The sequence below is a fragment of the Monodelphis domestica genome, chromosome 1 (genome assembly GCF_027887165.1).
Source record: "Monodelphis domestica isolate mMonDom1 chromosome 1, mMonDom1.pri, whole genome shotgun sequence".
NCBI classification, from domain to species: Eukaryota; Metazoa; Chordata; class Mammalia; order Didelphimorphia; family Didelphidae; genus Monodelphis; species Monodelphis domestica.
Window position 1 is genome coordinate 713232810 of NC_077227.1, and position 20256 is coordinate 713253065.

General features: G+C 32.7%; 1 protein-coding gene across 3 annotated transcripts in view; it reads left to right on the forward strand.

Annotated features, from left to right (window-relative positions):
* Positions 1–20256, forward strand: part of AP1G1 (adaptor related protein complex 1 subunit gamma 1) — a 73520-nt gene that overhangs the window by 28127 nt on the left and 25137 nt on the right. For all 3 annotated transcript variants that reach the window (XM_056824392.1, XM_001367293.4, XM_056824386.1), the window contains exons 3-6: positions 4362–4486; positions 8481–8622; positions 12998–13094; positions 15300–15376. In XM_056824392.1, coding sequence (XP_056680370.1) covers positions 4362–4486; positions 8481–8622; positions 12998–13094; positions 15300–15376 — 441 coding nt within the window. The remainder of the gene's footprint in view (positions 1–4361; positions 4487–8480; positions 8623–12997; positions 13095–15299; positions 15377–20256) is intronic.

Here is a 20256-nt window from a genome sequence, read left to right on the forward strand (position 1 = left end):
TTGGGCATAGTTCCAAATTGCCCTCCAGAATGGTTGGATTAATTCACAGGAGTTGAACTTTCTTAACAGACATTGGTTTTTATCTCATTAGGTATAGGAAATTTCTTTTATGTTCAGCCCTAATTAAAAAAATTAATTTTATGATGTTTTTATATCATCTATTTTTCCTACCTGATTCCTCCATCTCCTTTCCAAAGAGTCAAAATAACAAAGAGGAAGAATTTTTTTTTTTAGCAAAATTAACCAACATATTGAAAAGAATTAACATTATTTGAAGTATTCCATGTCAATGGACCTCTGCAAAGGGGGTGAGGAGGAGGAGGGAGGGGGAGGAGAAAGATTCCTTCTATCTCTTTGGAGCCAAGTTCTTGGTCATTTAGAATTTTGCAGCATTTAGTTTTTGTTTTGTTTTTATTTCCCTTTATATTGTTGTAGTCATTGTGTATGTTGTTTCTCTGGTTTTGTTTACTTCACATTGTATCAGTTCATATTTTTTCTCATGCTTCTCTAAATTTGTCATAGTCTTTGTTTCTTATGGCATTGTGATTTTCCACTACAGATACCAAGTACTATGCCAAGGGCTGAGGGTACAAATACAAGTAAATAGTATAGCCTTGCTTTGAAGGAGCTTATATTTTAACAAACATACATGTACATAGAAGAGAGCTGGAAAAGGGTTATAGGCATAGAAATAATTGTCTGGTAGTGTTGTGGAGGCATGGTAGAGGCCAAAGCTTGCTGATCAGTCCCAGGGTGGCTCCAGGAATGGAGTCTAGTTTTTTAGGAGGGAGGAGATGATGAGATGATGGCCCAAGTTGAGATCTCATGTGATAGAGATAGCCAGATGTACTATTGAGGGTTGGGGTCTGAGCAAGATGTGACCAAAGCTTATATTCATGTATCACACCTTGTTTGATGTAGCCCCAATTATTTTAATCTGTTTAATTATGACCTTCCTCTCTTAGGAGTATTTTTAAACTAAGTTCATCAAAAGTAGAAGTTGTATAGCTTCCCCACCCCATGGTGGGATAGAACTATCGCTTTTGCTTTCCTGACTCTGGAAAATTTCCAGCCTTAGTCAAGTGCCATCTAGAAATGCAGGAAAGAACTGTTAGTATGGAGCTTAAGGTCTGTGGGAAATTCTAAAAAGAAACAACTTCTTGTAATTGTCATAACATTGATTTATATCCCTTTGTTAAGAGATCTGTTTAATGTTGAGACAGCAGTAAATTACATATTCCATGCCATTTAAGGTATGAATGAATCTTAGTATGTCCTGGAAATACATATTCTTTATTTATAATAACTTGAATTCAGGAAATACAGAAATAATGATTTCTACTCCTTTTCTCTTAGTGATGCAAAGCAACTGTTCATTAACAAATTGGGGCTGTTTAAAGGAAAGAAGCATTACTACCATAGTGTTTGAGGAAAATTGAAAATTATGACTGTACAATTATTAGGCATAGCTATAATGAAGAACAAGATGTAAGAAATAATCCTCATTGTGTATAAGTATTAATAGGAACAAGAGATATGAATATCCTCATCTGATACCTCTTGATGTGAAGGTCATGTTGGGTTTTTGAGGGATCTGTCAGATAATGCTAAGTTTTGGAAGGTCCAGAATTTGGAGAAAGATTTGGTGATGTAGCATGTCATCGTGTGCATGGTTACCTGGCCTGTTGGTTCATCCATCCATCCATCCTTCCATCCATCCATCCATACATCCATCTTTTTGTCTGTGTCTTTTTATTGTAAGGAACTAGCAATTTTTGGTGAACTGTTGGCTATAGAGTGACAAATTTCTCAACAATAGCAGTTTGATGTACATAAATATATGTTTATCAGTCTAGAATATTGCAAAAAGTTAGGTAATCATTGAAATTTAGACTATTTTTGAGATCTCTGAATAATAACATAGCTGTTTATCAAGAACCATCTGTATCATACAGATTATTGCAATGGCTCTATCACAAAGCTGAAGGGTAAATAGCTTTAAAAAGCAAAATTTGTGAATTTGACTTGGGAAACCAATCACAGAGTGACAAATTGAGTGCAGCTTTCTTTCAAAGTGCAACCTAAATAAATAGTGGTAAAAATAAATATTCTATATAGCATATAATGTGTTGGACTCTTCAATATACTATTGCAGTAAATTTTTTTTCTTTAAGGAAAAAATATATAATTTCAGAGATTTAGAGCTGGAAGGGATCTCTTCTAGTTTAACTTAATATTCATCATTACCTGAAGTATGGGGAGGTTAACTTAGCATAGGTCACCACAACTAGTTAGTAGTACAACCAGTAGAAGAATCAATGTTTTTTTTTCCCCTATTATGGTGAGTTAAAAGGCATAGCCTAATTTGGTTAATTGTGTTGTCTGGATTTGTGTGTACATGTATTTATACATTATAATGAATTTATTTATTTTTCTTAAGAGATCTTCCTTTTCATTCAGATTCATTCATTCTTTGGCTTAAACATAGGTTTAGCAAAGTCAGTGATGTACTGATATTTGTACAGTGATATTTGTATATCTGTTAGCCCTATGAGCTAAAAGTCCCATTTCTGGTCTATTGTTATTTTTATAGCACCTAAACATTGTTGCAATATAGCACTATGTCCTGCTCAGTAGCTCTTCTTCAGTAAATATTTTTTGACCATTTCTTGTTTGAAATATTTTTTTCTGATATTTGATAAAGTTAATGAGGACTTTTGGTTGGTACCTCTTCTCACACATCAATCTGTCTGTCTATCTATCTATCTATCTATCTATCTATCTATCCGCTTATGTAGATATAAAACTATCCAAAGCTGTACAAATATCAATATCTATAGATATGTTACTAAGTTGACTTAAAGTACTAACACTAAAAGTTTTAAAATATTTTTCTCTTAAACATAGAAAGAAAAGATCAGACATTTCTAGAAATTTTTTCCTTTCTAATATTTGTAGTTAAATAATTATTCTTTTTGATTCAATCTAGAACAAGCACTGTTTTAGATGGAGTCAAAAAGAATGTTTTTGTTTTGAAATGAACCTCTTGGTAGTGTTACCATTTATAAGGTTATTATTTTTAAATTCATGAAATAAAACAGAATTACAAAAGGAACTAATTATATTGAAATACTAAAATACTGAAATTGAAATATTTTAAAAAACAAGCTAATGAACCTCAGGTTAAAGACTACAAGAGGGAGCAGTAGAACTTGATATACATGTATTCTGTTGTGTAATCTGTTTCTGTCTCACACTGCATTTGTCTTTCACTTGTCTTAATTCCTTCTACCCCTCAAGGTTCTTTATGATTTATTTCTGTTAAAATATTAGAAGCTATTTTTAAAAATTGCATATCTCATAGTGTATGTACTTGGTCCAAATGCCAGGTGAATTGTTACATTTCAAATACTTTTTGATAGTATTTGAAAAGGCTACTTTAAAGTTATTGACCTATAGAATACAGTCAGATTGTGTTATTTTAGTTAAATGTACTATTTCAGTTAAATTTTCTGCTGTTAATAGACATGCTTTCTGGGACTCTGTCTAGGTTTATGCCAACTTTGAATTTTTCCTTCTCCTTTTTTAGATATTTTTGTGTGTGGAATTGGGCACTTGATTGAATTAGGAGTTGGATTTCACCTTCTATAAAATATTAGTGTATGTTTTCTAATTTGCATTTGTATGCAGTTTAATGAATAAAACTCACAGATTGGTTAGAAAAGAAGCCTCTGTAGCTGAAAACTTCAGAGTAGGACTCAGCCAGATTAGAGTATAATTAATAAATATTCAACAAAGTAATTAAAATACAATAAAATATTGATCATGTTAAATTATGGTTTTCTAAGTTAATATGTGGTAGGATCTTTTTCTTTCTTTTTCTTTTTTTTTAAACCCTTACCTTCCGTCTTGGAGTCAATACTGAGTCAATACAAGGCAGAAGAGTGGTAAGGGTAGGCAATGGGGGTCAAGTGACTTGCCCAGGGTCACACAGCTAGGAAGTGTCTGAGGTCAGATTTGAACCTAGGACCTCCCGTCTCTAGGCCTGGCTCTCAATCCACTGAGCTACTCAGCTGCCCCCGATCTTTTTCTATTTCAATGTGACATCATTGCTATAGAAGGTAAGGAAGGATACTAGGGACTAAATAATGTCTAAAAGTACTTCTTAACTAAAAAAATGTATAATTCTTTGTTTCTTATCAAATTACCTAAGATCTGAAATCTTTGCCTTTTAATTGAGAAATTTAACCATGTGTGGTCATATCTGTACACATTCATGATACTGAAATAGATTCTGGGCAAAAAATATTACTTTTTATATTTGATGATAGTTATTTCCCAATTTTTTATTTATTTTACAGTTGGAGTGCCTCAAGCTCATTGCTTCTCAAAAATTCACAGACAAACGAATTGGCTATCTAGGGGCCATGCTGCTGCTGGATGAGAGACAGGATGTACATCTTCTAATGACTAACTGCATCAAGAAGTGAGTCAGTTCCTTTCCTCACTCCTCATCTGTAATGGCATGTTGTCATTGATAATGCATGATTAGAATCATAGATTTAGAGCTGCAGGAGACCCTTCTGGTCATCTACTCTCCTGGTGTTAGAGGTGAGGACCTGAAACCCAGAGAGAGACTAAGGAATGTGTTCAAGGTTACACAGGTAGTAGGTGAGTGATGAAGTTAGGATTCAAACTAAGGTCCTCTGACTCCAAACATAGCACTCTTCCATTGACTTAAAACACCCCTATACCTCTTTATTTGAATTGTATTTGATTTTAAATGACCTCTGTGTATCTAAGCTGGCTCTGGAGAAATTTGAAACATTGATATCTTTAGAAAATAGCTCGTTTTTAATTCAATTTTGCTTTATTTCCAGCTCTGATTTCTGTCTCTTCCCCTCATCATTGAGAAATTAAGAAAAGTAAAGTCCATTAAAAACATTTATAGCCATTCTTGTATTAGCCTTGTCCAAAACCAAACCAAACAAAAACCCCTCAGTGTTTACTCTGAGCCCAATGCTGGAATGGATATCATCTTTTATCATGAATCCTCTGGGAGTATGGTTGGTCTTTGTATTGAACAGAGTGCCTAAGTCTTTTATAAATTTTTATCTTTATAGTATTGTTATTGTATGAATTGTTCTGCTCACTTAACTTTGCATCAGTTCATACAAGTCTTCCTAGGTCCACTGAAACCATTCCTCTTATCAGTACAGGTATTGACATAAATCTCAGGGTGTAGAGATTCCTTCAAACTTAGATCTGAGAAATAAAGTTTGTGTGTTGTTATGCTCCTCCCCCCAAAATACAGAAAAAAAATTCAACAATTTACTATTTACTTCCTACCCCATCTCTTCAGTGATGTAAATAAAAATTTGTGGTAGTAATTCTTTACTAAATGAATAATGGAGGTTGCTATTAAGTACACTAATTTTTAGAGAGATTATAAAAGGTGAGAGAAATTTTTACCTTATTAAAACATCTAGTCTCTGAGGTTTCAATTGTACGGAATGCAATTTAGTGACAAAATCCTTCGTCTATTTGGGTTTTGCTTTCCATTAATGTATATGTATATGACAGAAAGTACATTTGTGGTAGTAGATGAATTTGATGTAAAGGTACTCATTTTCCTCATATATATATAATGTTCTACTTTTTTAACTTTTTTTTTCCTGTAGTTGAAATCATGAAGACCTGAGTTCATATCCACCCTCAAATATTTATTAGTTGTGTGACCCTGAGCAAGTCACTTAACATCTGTTTTCCTTGGTTTCCTCAACTATAAAATGGGGATGATATCACCTTCCTTGCAGGATTTTTTTTTTCCTTGCAGGATTTTTGGGAGAATGAATAAGATAATACTTGTAAAAAGCACTTAATAAATGTTTATTACCTTCCCTTTCAGCCCTTCTCTTTTCCCCTTGAAACTTTGAAATGGAACTGTAGAAATGTAATTACGTTGTAGCTATAAAATGTCCTCTAACCCACTGGGCAGTGTTTGTAAACTGAGTCTTCAATGACTTCTAATTAGCTTTCAAAAATATATTGATGAGAAAAGTAGTATGTTGATAAGCTATCTAGCCAGTTTGACTTGTCCTATCCTGGGATAAGGCCTCTTCTCCTCCCACTTTTTATGCATTCCCTGTAGCTACACTTATCACTTAAATTTTCAACCACATTGCTAATAATGTGGTAGTTCTATAGAGCAGTCAGTTCTGTACATCTGAGTCAAAACTAAATCTAAGTACAAATGCTAAAACTGATAAGTTGAAAAGAATGAAACATGTAGTCAGAGAGCAAATCTAACTTTTTATGGGACTCTGTGAAATCTTATTCTTTGAATTCAGGATTGTGAAATCCTGAATTTCATCTTTATTGAGACAATAACATTAGTCCATATAATTTGGAAATGAATTCATAGTCCCATGACAATCTTAACTAGTTAAAATTTCTTGGATTATTCAGATATTCTGTAATTACTAGTGACATTGAAGACTACTATAACCCCTTAGCAGTTTTTATATTTGCTAATAAGTTACTGAGAAAACAGTATTATTGGTAAAGAAGTAAGTTCAGATTTTTTTTTGGCTTTAATTGATGCTCTAACTTTTTGTTAGTGAAAAGATCTTTTAGGTGTGCATTAGTTAAGAATACTAATTGTGCAAAACTTATCTTTTTCTTTAAGTGAAAAATGATTTTTACATAAAAAAGTGTGTGTGTGTGTGTATGTAAATACACACAACTAAAATGCAGTCAATGCAAACTATTTTTAGATATTAGGCAATATCAATAGCATATAAGTGTGTGTGTATATATATACATACATACATGTGTATGTATGTGTATGTATGTATGTGTGTATACACACACACACATATGAGAGAGAGAGGGGGGGGGAGGGAGGTGGGAGTGCCAGCTAGCTACAGGTAATCTCAAGACTTAATTTTAACAAGGAATTTCAATCATTTTGATTTTATTCTGAATTTTTGAATTTTTTTTTTGAATTTTGAATTTCATTTTGAATTATTGAAATTTTATTTCAAATTATTGTCAGAGTTGTTGATAAGCAGCAAAGCTCATTAATTTTAGTTTCACCTTTCTATTCTCTTGGAGGAGTTAATGAGAGAGAGATAGTGTGAACTAGTGGATAAAATTCTGGTCTTGGAGTTAGGAGATCCATGGTAAAACTTTGAATACTTAGAATGATTTCTTTAGATTTTATGATCTTCATAGAAATGAGAATTAATACTTTGTGTACCACCTGCCTTATAACAGACTTGTGAGGAAAGTGTTTTGAAAACTTTGTATTATTATTTAAATTTTAGGTGATAATGGTGTTAACAATGAAAGTTAAAGAGTGAGAAGAGAAATGTGATTGGAGAAGAAAAATTATTCTGAGTCTCTCCTCCTGAATATCAGAGAGCTAGATTTAAGTATTTTAAATTATAACATGTTCATGTTTTTTATGTGTGGTATTGCTGGGTAATTTAGAAGAATTAGCTATATTAGCCAAGACTGTTGAAAACCTGTCTTTGTAATGTAGCACCAAATCTCTAAGACCTATATTGAGAGACTATATAGCTTAGTTGGTGACATTTGTCTGATTGGGCATATTAGTAAAAACTATAGAAAAGGATAATTCTTTTTGTGGAAATCAAATGAAAAGGAAAAGTTCCTTGTTTTAACACAAAATTTCTATATTGAAACATAAGAGCAGATAGCAAATAATTCCTATTATGAAACCTCTTTTTTCTTGAGTTTATGCATGGAGTGACTGAGTTAAAGGTATTATCTGATTTTTTTCATGGAGCCCTTCACCTTTTTTTAGGGGGTAGAAGGGTGGTGTCACTTGGTGTATTATGAAACTGTTCTTTCAAAAAACAAGATTTTGTGGTATGTTTATATAACTATTTCTGGACTTGAAACAAGAAATAAGTGTTTGAATCCTGATTCTGCACTTCAGTACCTGTGTGATCTTGGACAAATCACCTACTCTCTCTGGGTGTGTTTCTTCATTGATAAAATGACATCTATAAAATGTCTAGAACCGTAATCCTGCTATATAGAGTACTTCAAATTTCTGGAGTAAGCATGGCTTTTTGTTAGGCACATTGGGCTACTGTGAAACATTTATGATTATGTTGGTAATTAATAGCTAGCATTTCTATAAAGCTTAAGGTGTACAAATGACATCACATGCTATATTCTTTGATTCATTTACACAACAACCCAGTGAGGTAAGACTATTATTGGATAATATTTAATATGTAATATTTTTATTTTACAGAAATGTTAGATAATTGGAATCAATATTTCCTGGGATTGTATATTGATAATAGGAGAAATTCTGAAATCTGTTTTTAAGATCAAAGTTCCCTAAACTGCATGCAGGCTTATGATCTTCTTGATTTTGGACAGTTTGCTGGGGCTTTGGACAAGACATAGAGAGTTACTTTCATTTTTATTTTCTTTTGCAGTGACCTTAATCATAGCACGCAGTATGTGCAGGGGCTGGCACTCTGCACCCTTGGCTGTATGGGTTCCTCAGAAATGTGTCGAGATCTTGCAGGAGAAGTAGAGAAACTCCTTAAAACTTCCAATTCTTACTTAAGAAAAAAGGTAACAGGTTAAAGCTAATTTTGCTTCTTCAAATTGGGAAATCCTATAGAAAAGAGAAGGCAAATGATTTCTTTTTTAAGTCCCTTGACTAAAAAATTTAGGTGTATCTTATTTCTTATAAAAAATGGGCTCCTAACCAATTGTGTTTAATAATTTGGAGTCAGAGAACCCGGGTTTGAAAATTACCCTTGGAGCTCATTGCTGTTACTATGACCATGGGTACTTTATCCTCTTTGAATTTTAATTTCCTTGTCTATAAAATGAAAAGAGTTTGACCAGATGATCTCAAAGGCTCTCTCCAGCTCCAAATCCTTTGATTCTTAGTAACATTTTTCAGGGATGATTTATCTTCATTTGTTATTGATGTCCATTTGGTAGTGATTCTTAATTGTTTAGTTCTGCTGGTTTTTCCTCAAGTACTTAATGGTTTATAAACATTTAAATACTTGATAATAGGCATTATTTTAATATATCCATCTTTAATCCTATTTAAATAATAAGCTCTTAAGTGAGCTGATAATAATACTAAATTAGATTGACACAAACGTGTTAGAAAGCTTTGCCTTATTCACTCTTCTTAAGTGAATTGTTCTATAGTTGATGTTTTTGAGAAATAAAAAGCAAAAATTTTTTTATATTTGGTTTCTATATATCTACCGAATAAGGGAAATTCTGTAGGACTCCAGGTTAGCTTAGAGAATGTGATATAGAGCACACTTTTAAAAATTTGACTTAGTAGATGGAGTAGTAACATGATAGTTGTTAATTTTATACTTGCTGGCTTTTCATCTTTTATTTTTGCCTATGTAAATATTATAATAATTTTTTTGAGCTGTGATTGTAGAACTCTTAAAGTATTATGCTTAGAACCTTCAAAATTTTTTAAATTTTATTACATAGTATATGTGTCTTAGCAGTACAGTGATTTAAAAATGTAAATGGAATCTACTTAAAATCCTGTGCACTTAGCACATTATTTAAAAAAAAATCTCCATTCATTTCCAGTTATAGTAATATTAATAGCAACTCCATTACTCCATTAAAGCAGTCCATTGAAATACTTTCTTTTAAGTTGGATAACTGTTTTTCATCTTTCCTCCTTGGTTTTGTGGTTCAGTGCTTGAGTTTTAATTCAGAGCAGTGTTATTGTGCAACAGTTAATTATGTTGAAATAAATGTGGCATATCATGTCATAAAGCTTTAAAAAATATCTTAAAAACTAATCTGCCCCTAACATTATTCCCTTCCCCCCTATTGGAACAAATGATAAAAAGACTTGAAAAATATTCCTCAACAGAAAGCTACAAAGAGATCTTTGTACCTAGAGGTCTGTGGTTATGAGCCCATATCATAAAAGAAGAGTGATTCCAATAAAATAAATCACTACATTGGCCATGTCCAAAAATGGGTGTTTTTTCTACATTTTAAGTTCCATCACCTGTCAGGAGGTGAATGGCACACTTCATCTCAAAAAAAAAATTTTTTTTTTTAAAATTTGAGGCTTATCTTCGAGTTGAACAGAATTATAAAGGGTTTCCAAATTCTCAATGATATCATTGTATAAACTATTTTCTATTATTTTTTATAAACTTTTTCTATATTTTTCTGCTCATTTTGCTCTGCATCAATTCATAGAAATATTCTCAATTTCCTCTGATACTGTCCTACTTCATCATTTCTTGTATCATAATATTCCATTACATTAGTGTACTGTAATTTCTTTAGCTATTCTCCAGTAGGAAGACACCCCTTTACTTTCTAGTTTTTGGCTATACTACTTGAAATATAAGAATCAAATATGCTGTTTTGTTTGCATTATTCCCATTTTATTGCAACTGTAATTAAAGCCTAGAAAAGGCTAAATTCCTTTTACTTTTAAATATACTATTAAGGGTAGAATTGAAAGTGGTATTGAAGCCTTGACTGTAAACCAGCCCTTGTTTCTATAGATTATATGCTTACATTATTTGTTAAGTTAAAAGAAAAAAAAATTTCAAGTATAATGGGTAGAGTTAGTACTTGCCAGTATATTTTAATATACGCTGTTAGGGTTTAATTTTTTTAACTTATAATCTTTGCATCTTATTTGAGCCTTTAACAGTCATCTGTGTTGTAGTTGCCTTTGTGCTTCTTACTTCATTTTACCTGTGGTCACCAAATACCAGACAAATCATTCTTCATGTGAAGAACACCTTATGCCAAATTTATTCCTTTTAAAAACCATGCATTTCTTATAAAACTAGTAACCACCTTATTTTATTTTTATTCTTTTGATTTCTAAGAATGTGTCACTAATTAGTCTATTAGTCTAAGAATGTGTCACCTACTAATTAGTAGGGGGAAAGATTGTATATGATATTGTGATACAGTGGAAGCATAAATCATAGGGATTTTGGTGAATGAGGGATAACTGGAAGTTCTATAGACTTAAAAAACAAGGAGAGGAGCAGAGCCAAGATGGTAGTGAAGTAGCAGTGAAATCCTGAAATGGCTCTGATTATCCTTTTAGACCAATCTTTAAAAGTCACCTCAAAAGGACAGGAATCAAAGCAGGATGAGCAGGGAGCTCTCCCACTGAAAACAATGTGAAAGTTAGGCATAGAGAGTGGATTTCCATCATATCAGGGGTAACTGAAGGCAAAACTGCACAAAGAAAAGTGCAGGCTTAACTCCGCGCCCCCCCCCCCCCCCCACACACACACAGAAACAGAACCTAGGCAACTATGGGATCCATAGACATGGGCTATACCAACAAAAGAGCACCACAGATTCACCCCTGGAAGTCCCAGACCTGAGCAGAGAGATTTGGAGCTCCACAGCACTAGGTGCTCTCAAGATTCTACTATTGCAGTGAAGATAGTCTGAGTACAAAACACTATGAACCAGGACCTAGGTAACTCCAGAATCCCCAGAGGTAGGTTACAACAAAAAAAGAGCACCTCAGACTCACCCTTGGAAGTGACATTCAGAGCTCAATAGCACTAGACCCCACTCAAACCTCTGCAGAGGCCGTGAAGATAGCTGTAGGGAAAAACTCTGCGAGTTAGTCACTAAAGCAGAAATGGCCAGCAACTTGTAGATCTTCTGCAAACAGCAGCAAAAGAAACTTTTGACCCTTGAAAATTTCTATGGGGAAAAATAACTCAAAACAGAAGCAATAGGAGATGGTGAGAAACAAGCAAATACATGCAAAATCTCCAGGAAAAAAATGGGAATTGGTTGCAAGCTCTGTAAGAACTCAAAAGGAGTTAAAAAACTAAAGACAGGTAGAAGAAAAATGGGAAAAAGAAATTAAAGTAATGCAAAAAAGAAAATTAACAGTTTAAAAAATCAAAATTAGTCAAATGGAAATGTAGACACAGAAATCAAATGAAGAAATAAACAGATTAAAAACCAGAATTGAGCTCCTGGAAGAAGAGACCAAAAAGTTTAATTAAAAAAGAGTGACATGAAAAGTAGAATGGACCAAATAGAAAAGGAGTTTCAAAAGATCTTGGAAGAAATTCAGTCTTAAAGATTAGAAATAGGTAAGTAGAAGCTAATGACTTCATGATACATCAAGAAACAATATAACAATCAAAAGAATGAAAAATAAAAGAAAATCTGAAATATCTTATTGAAACAACAACTGACCTGGAAAATAGATCTGGGGAGACAATTTGAGAATTTTTGAACAATCTGAAAGTCATCACCAAAAAAAAAAAGGGCTAGACATCATATTACAAGAAATGATCCAAGGAAACTGCCCTGATATTCTTGAACAAGAGGACAAAATAGTTATTGAAAGAATCCACAGATCATATTCTGCAATAAATCCTCAAATGACAACTCCCGGGAATATTATAGCCAAGTTCAAGAGCTTCCAGGCCAAGGAGAAAATATTGCAAATGACCCCAAAGAAACAAGTCAAATATCATGGAGCCCCAGTCAGGATTACACAGGATCTGGCAGATTCCATATTGAAGGACCACTAGGCTTAAAAAATAAGATATTGAGTGTACTTAGGATACCCCGTATCCTTTGCTCACACTTCTTAGAAGTGTGAGTGGATGAAAATGTATAGTGTCAAAAAGAATACACTCCTAAATTAGTCACTGGATAAATTGCCTTCCATGACTTGTTAATTGATCATGCAATTGGTCCTAAATGCTTTGCTTTGAGAGATAGCAATATGAATATAGGATCAAGTGAAGAAGTAATTAGCTTTAATGCAGTAGTACCATTAATTTATAGACAAGTTTTTTTTTTTTGGTAACCATCAAGTACTTCTCAATGTATTCATTTTTTAGAAGTAGTTATTAGTTACATTTCATAAAGATAATGATTTTGATTAAAGCAAAGGGACCTAACATTTTGTCACTTTATTTCCTTATAGGCAGCACTTTGTGCTGTACATGTCATCAGGAAGGTACCTGAACTTATGGAGATGTTTTTGCCAGCCACAAAAAATTTATTGAATGAAAAGAACCATGGTAATATCTTCTTAGAGCTTTTACAAAGTGTTAGGGGGGCAGGGTTGGGGTTGGAGTCCAGGACTATTTTATGTAAAGGTGAAAGAAGTTGTTATTTGACTAATACCCCTTGATGGGTTCCAGTAAGGCCCTTGTGACCAAGAATATTTTTCATAACAAGGTACTATAGTGCCTGAATCTTATCATCATTCTTTGAACCAAGAAGAGTTGTTTCCCTCTAGTCTTTTACAAAAAAAGAAGAGGCAAATGCTCTTCTGAGGCTAATATAATACATTATAATTAAAGGGCAACTTAGTACATTTTCCAGGGGTTGATCTTTGTTTCTGGAGACCCATGGTTTTAAGCCCATTTCATAATAGTAGTAAATTTTCCATTGTGTCAGGGGTAGGATTGATGATAATTGTTTTGGTATCCTTATAACAGGTAGGAAATTTATAGAAATTTCAGAAGAATTAAGTGGAATTTGTAATTCTTCAAGTATTTGTGATTTCTTTTTTTGAAGCCAAGAAATAATGAGTAAGGAAGTTCTTTTTTGAATGACTAAATTGCTTAATTAACTTATTTTATTTTCTACAAAGTGTTGCATATGTAAATGTTGTAGATTTCCTTTTTTCGGGGGCAGCTGGGTAGCTCAGTGGATTGAGAGCCAAGCCTAGAGATGGGAGGTCCTGGGTTCAAATGTGGCCTCAGACACTTCCCAGCTCTGTGTCCCTGGGCAAGTCATTTGACCCCCCATTACCTAGCCCATACCACTTTTCTGCCTTGGAGCCTATACACAGTATTGACTCCAAGATGGCAGGTAAGGGTTTAAAAAAAAAATTTCCCTTTTTCCCCCACCCTGGGATTTCCAAAAGAATATCTTTCCTGACATACAAATATATGTAGGCTAGAATGAAGTTTTAGTGTAGGCTTCATCTGAAAATTTAAAATCTGTCTCAGTTTCTCTCTCAAATCTCTTATCAACTAGCTTTTAATAGCTTAATAGTATATACCAGATAGATTTTTGTATCTCCTGAATTTATAATTGTATGTGTTTTCCTATGGGTATTTGAGGGATTGAAAGATTTAAACAAAGTTTCTAGCAAAGTTAAACAATATATGCCAATACTGGTCATATAGTAAAGAATGTCATGCTATCTTGGTTTGACAGTGAATTGATAAATATTTATTATTTCAAAATAATGAAAATAACAGTACTATCTAAATTAATATATTCAGTTCCATACCCATCAAACTTCCAAAGGATTATTTTATAAAACTAGAAAACAGTAATAAACAAATTTATCTGAGGGAACAAAAGGTCAAGAATTTCTAGAGAAATAATTTTTAAAAAAGGTGTAGTAGCACTACCAAATCTTAAACTATACTACAAAGCAGTAATGATCAAAGCTATTTGGTACTAGTTTAAAATGAAATAGATTAAGTATACAGCATATAGATGCAGACAAACATTGTAGTATAATGTTTAATAAACCTAAACACTCTACCTACTGGAAAATTGAAAGTGTGGAAGAAATTAGGTACAAACAACAACTCACACCAAATAGCAAATGGAGCAAGACTTAAATATAAAAGACAACATCATAAACAAGTTAGAAGAATGAAGAAGATTATACCTTTTTGCAATTATGGCCAAAGGAAGAATTCATGACCAAACAAGGAATAGAAAGTATCAGATAAAAAGGACAATTTTAATTACTTAATATTGAAAACGATTTTGCACAAACAATACCATTGCTGGTAAAATTGGAAGGGAGATAATTATCTGAGGAAAATGTTTGTAATAGATTTCTCTGGTAAAGATTTCTTATTCAGGATATAGAAGGAACTGATTCAAATAAGAACAAGAACTATTTATTTAGTCAAAAGATGAACTAGGTGTTTTCAAAGGAAAAAAACCAAGCTATCAACAAATATGAGGGGAAAGGCTCCAGATCCCTAATTATTAGAAAAAATGCAAATTATAAAACAACTTTAAAATTTTGTCTCATACCCATCAATTGGCATATATGAAAAACAAAAATGAAAATACTTGATGGAGCAGTCAACACTCTATCACACCCCTTGGGGTTGTGTAGTGGAGAAGATACAAAAGAAACAAAGTCAGAATTGTTGCTTTTGAGAAATTTATTCCTAATTGTCATTAAGCTGATGAGAGTGATGTAGCCTAATTCATGCCTCCTATATATATTTTTTTCTGTTCAGGTGTCCTTCACACATCTGTTGTCCTACTCACAGAAATGTGTGAGAGAAGCCCAGACATGCTAGCACATTTCCGAAAGGTAAGGTGTAGAAATCAATATGTTTCTAAATGAACCCCTTTTTTTCTGTAAAGTACATGAATTTTCTTATCATCAAACTTCTTGTTGTATGGAAGGAAGTTGAGAAGCTTAATCTTAGAGGATGATTTAGCTAGTTTTTATTTTGCAGTTGGATCAGGAGCCAGAATATGTACTTGAAGGCTGACAGTGTTGTTTGTCTTTTGCCTTTTTCGTGTTAAGAAAGAGGTTTTTCCAAAAGTCTGACTTTTGGCAGACAGTAATCTCTGTTCTGTGTCCATCTCTCTTTTTTTTTTTTGCACTACTGAAATAAAGTGAAGTAGGAAATAGTAATTAGATAATTTGTGGCAGTCAGTTTCTTTGTTCTTAAATTTTTGTACCCCAAATATTAAACTGAAGCTTTTTCTCCAACTTTTCCAGTGTCTCTTTTTTCCTTTACCCAGTCTGCCTCTTTACTGTTTGTTTTAGGCAAGTGACTCCCCATGTATGACTTTAGATATTTTTCTTCCTTCCTTATGGAATAATGAGTTAAAAATATTTCTGCTAGTTGTGATTCAGGCTATAAGGGGTACGAAGAGAGAGTGGAAATCTTCTAGAAACCTTTTGTCTATTTAATATATGATAAAAGTATTGAAACCCTTCATATATTAGAGCTAGTGGAGTTTTGACAGTTTTTTTTACAGTATTTTTTTTTCTTCTAGATGTGTATGTCTTGATTAAATTATTGTAAAATAGTATGAGACCCGTATCTGTCCCTAATGCTTGCTTTATGTGTTTTGTTCCTGTTTTCTGTTTGGAATCCTGCTGTATGTTAGAATGAAAAGGTAAGAATTAACCCTCTTTTAGATGGTGCATGCTGGCATTAGGTCCTTAGAAGCTTTTGTGTATCCATCCACAAATGCAGCCATGATTAACTGTAACACACTAATGCTGTGGCTCTGCTTGTGATTTATTACATGAATGATCTGTTTTAGTTTTTATTTTGCTAACTCCTTGTAAGTCTTGGGTTTTTGGTCTTGCCATTTAAACTCCACAATCAGCCTTGGATTTCAGTTGTCGCCTGTTCTGAATTAGGAGCCTATTTCTCTGCCATTTCTTCTTCCCCTTTTTGAGAAATGTTGAATGGTTTCCCAGTGACTTTGGTCATTCTAACCCTGGGTTATTTTGGACATAAAATTTTTTTACTTCCTTTTGAAATAGATAAAGGAAGCCAGGAGAACTAGACCCTTTGTAGGGGGAATATGGACAGCTTCTTACTTGAGAAGCTCTGTAGGTAATTCTGAGCAATTACATTGAAACTTGTAGCAGGCCTTTTTCACTTCATCTGAATTTTGCTAACAGTGTTGAATTAGGGGGAATGAGCAAGGCATTGAAGGGGGGGTAAAGTATGTGGGCATTAAACTGATCTTCTTGGCTGCTGCCTTTCTCACTGTCCTCTTATTTTGTTTGTCTTGTCATTTGGTTTTAGTAACTTTCATTGTATTTAAATAAACCAGGTTTTTTTTTAAATTTATTTAAATAAACCAGAATTTGAATGCTTAGTACTTAGTCATCTGTGATGTGCTGGCCTTTTGATAGTAATTAAGACCATCTTTGCTTTGTAGAAGCTTAAAGGGAAAAGACTACTCTGAGTTGAGCCAGATTTTCTTCATTGTCTTGGAATATGTATAGGACAAAAAAACATGGTCATTAGGGAAATATGTAAGAAGTTTTTAATGAATATGGATGCTTTTTCATTCTGAAGAAGCTGTTAATTTTTGTACCTTATGGCTAATGTAAATTTGCCCATCAAGTAGAGAGACTTAATAAGGATTCTATTTTGATTTTGCACCTTATCCTTTAAGTTCAAAGGATAGGCTTAAATTAGTTTTAACTGTCAAACTGTTCAAATTAGATTATGAATCAACTCCTGAGTATTGGCCACATCACTGGAATTCATATTTGAAAATGAATATTTGAATTGCATGCCTTCTGAATAGCTTAACTACACACCCATATAAGCCCCACTTCTCTTTCAACATTTTTTGGAGTAGAAAGAGAACTAGAATCTATATGATGAAGAAAAATGAATGGAATTAAATAAGAATTATCATTGTCTAAGCCATTTTAAAAAATTCAGGTGCAATTCATTTTAGTTTGCCTGGGCCATGCAGTAAGCTAATAACTCCCCTTGGCTCCTGGAGTTGCTTATTTGGTCCTCTGTATGTTACAGCAAAGCTGAATTTTTCATTAACAGATTTGAAAAGTTCTTGAAAACCATGTGATATGAAACCTTTTTTAGGTAGCGGGCTTTGGCTAAATTTCAGGTGACTTTGGTAAACTATATAGTATTTTCCTAGTGTAGAAATGGCTTTAGTTTACTTAAGTTAATTACTTTAATAATCCAATATAAGCTGTACTTCCTCCTCCCCCCCCCCCCCCAAAAAAAAATTCTGGCTTGTATAAAACTCAAATGTGACCTATAATGGCATTTTAAAAAAATGTTTATTTTTTCTTATTCTGAACTTGACAAATATCAACAAACATGGACATTTCATTTACAAAGAATGGAAATTGTTTATGAAATGACAAATTTCTGATTTGTTACTTGTTTATTTTAAATGTAGATTATGCAATGGATAGAGAACCAGACCTAGAGACAGGAGGTCCTGGTTTCAAATCTGGCCTCAGTCATGTCTTAGCTCTGTGACCCTAGGTGAGCCACTTAACTATAATTGCTTAGTCCTTACCACTCTTCTGCCATGGAACCAAATCTTAGTATTGATTCTAAGACAGAAAGTAAGGGTTATTTAAAAAAAAAAAGACAAATTATAAATTGAACACATTAGTTCCAAAGCTGGTTCTGCTTGTCTGTATCTCCCTGTAAACTTTCTACTAGTTTCTTATGCACATTAAAAAAATGCTCTGCTGACATTATTTTCTTTTTTTTCTTTTTATTATTTTGTGGCATTGCTATCATGAACACCTCCCCAATTCTCGATTATAAAAAATTAAAAACCTTTCATTACAATAAAAACCCATAGTCAAGCAAAACAGATGCATATGTTGGCTGTGTCTGAAAATGTATATTTCATTTTACACCTCTAGTCTGTCACTTCTCTATCAAGAGGTGAGAAGCATGCTTCATTATCAGTTCACTGAAATTGTGGTTGGTCATTGCATTGATCAGAGTTCTTTTAGTTGTTTTTTTATTTTTTGAAACAATGTTATAATCATATATATCTCAGCATAAATGGTACATTTATAAAAACCAATCATATCATAGGGCAAATTAAACTCATTAACAAATGTAGAAAAGCAGAAATATGAAGCACGTCCTTTACTACAGTACAAGAAAAATCATCAGTAAAGGGCTTTTAAAAAATAATTCAAATTTAGAGATGAATAAGTTAAATCTTAAAGAATTGGTAGGGCAAAGAACAACTCAGAACTGGTAGACCAGGTTGTAGCCAAGCCCACCAATCTTTACAAGGGAATTTATATATTACAACTTTCTGGTTAGTAAAAGAGAGAAAGATTGAACATGCCACTTAAAAAACAAAAGCACATTTCACAAAACCTCATCTAAAGATAGTCTGAAAATCAGAGATGAACAAATTTGAAAGAACATTAAAACTAGTTTTCCTAGACAAATGGATAAACCATTAATTAATCTGCTTTTTTAAAAGAGAGGAAAACCAATTTGCCAGTGTCAAAATTTTAAAAAAGGCATAATAAATGAAGAGGAAATGAAAGAAATGATTAGAAGCCATTTTATTCAACCATGTGTCAATAAAACTTGATGTGCTATATATGAATGTTTACAAAAATCTAGAATGTAAAGATTGATAGTATGATAGAAAATTTAAATAATCTGATATCAAAAAAGGAAATTAAATAAGCAGTAAATGAATTTTCCCCAAAGCCCAAGACCACCAGGATTTACAAGTAATAAATTCTGTTAAACATTCAAAGAATTAGTTTCATTAATATAAAGATTTTCAAACATAGGAAAATAAGGGATCCTAGCAGATTTCTTCTGTTATGCCTTTCTACCTAAATTAAAAAGAGACAAATCAGAGAAAGAAAACCATAAGCTAATATCCCTAATGGATATCTATGTAAAAATATTGATTCAGATATTAGCAAAGAGATTTCAGCAACAAACTGAAATGATTGTATACTATATGAAACTGGGTTGTTTTTATATCAATTCAGAATTCATTCAGTATTAAGAAAATTGCTAATATATCAGACCATATTAATGTTAAAAATAATCAAAATAACATGCTTATATTAATAAATTCTGGAAAAGCTACAACTTATTTGTTTTAAAAATATTAAAGTATAAGAATAAACCTGCCTTTAATATGGCAAATAATATAGAATAAGAATTAGATCATGTTTATCTGATTTTTATGTAGAATACAAGAGCTATAAAAATGTCTGCTATTAGTATACTAGGCAGGACTGCTTACTGCAAAGAGCTTATAGTCTCATTGGAGATATGTTATATATGTGACGACATGACAGTTAAAGTAATAGCACAGAAAAGTATATCAGGTGTTTTATAATTAATATAATAGATATAGAGTTATTTAACTTATTGATGGTTCTATACATCTTGGAGGTGTATTATTAGATTTTAAAGGATAATGTAGATAATACTTCTTTCTGGAAGAAGAACTTGGCTGGGTTAGTTGTAGTTTTAAAAATTCCTTTTTGTTGGAAACATACATTGCCTTCTGTTGAAGGATTTTTAACTATTAAAAGATTTTGTTAGTAATATAGGTGTGGATAAATGTCATACCTGTTATCTTAATTTTTATTTGAAATAATTGTCTAGCATAATAATCTAATATATGTATTAGAAGTATCTCCAGTGGTAGGCATTTAAACATGCT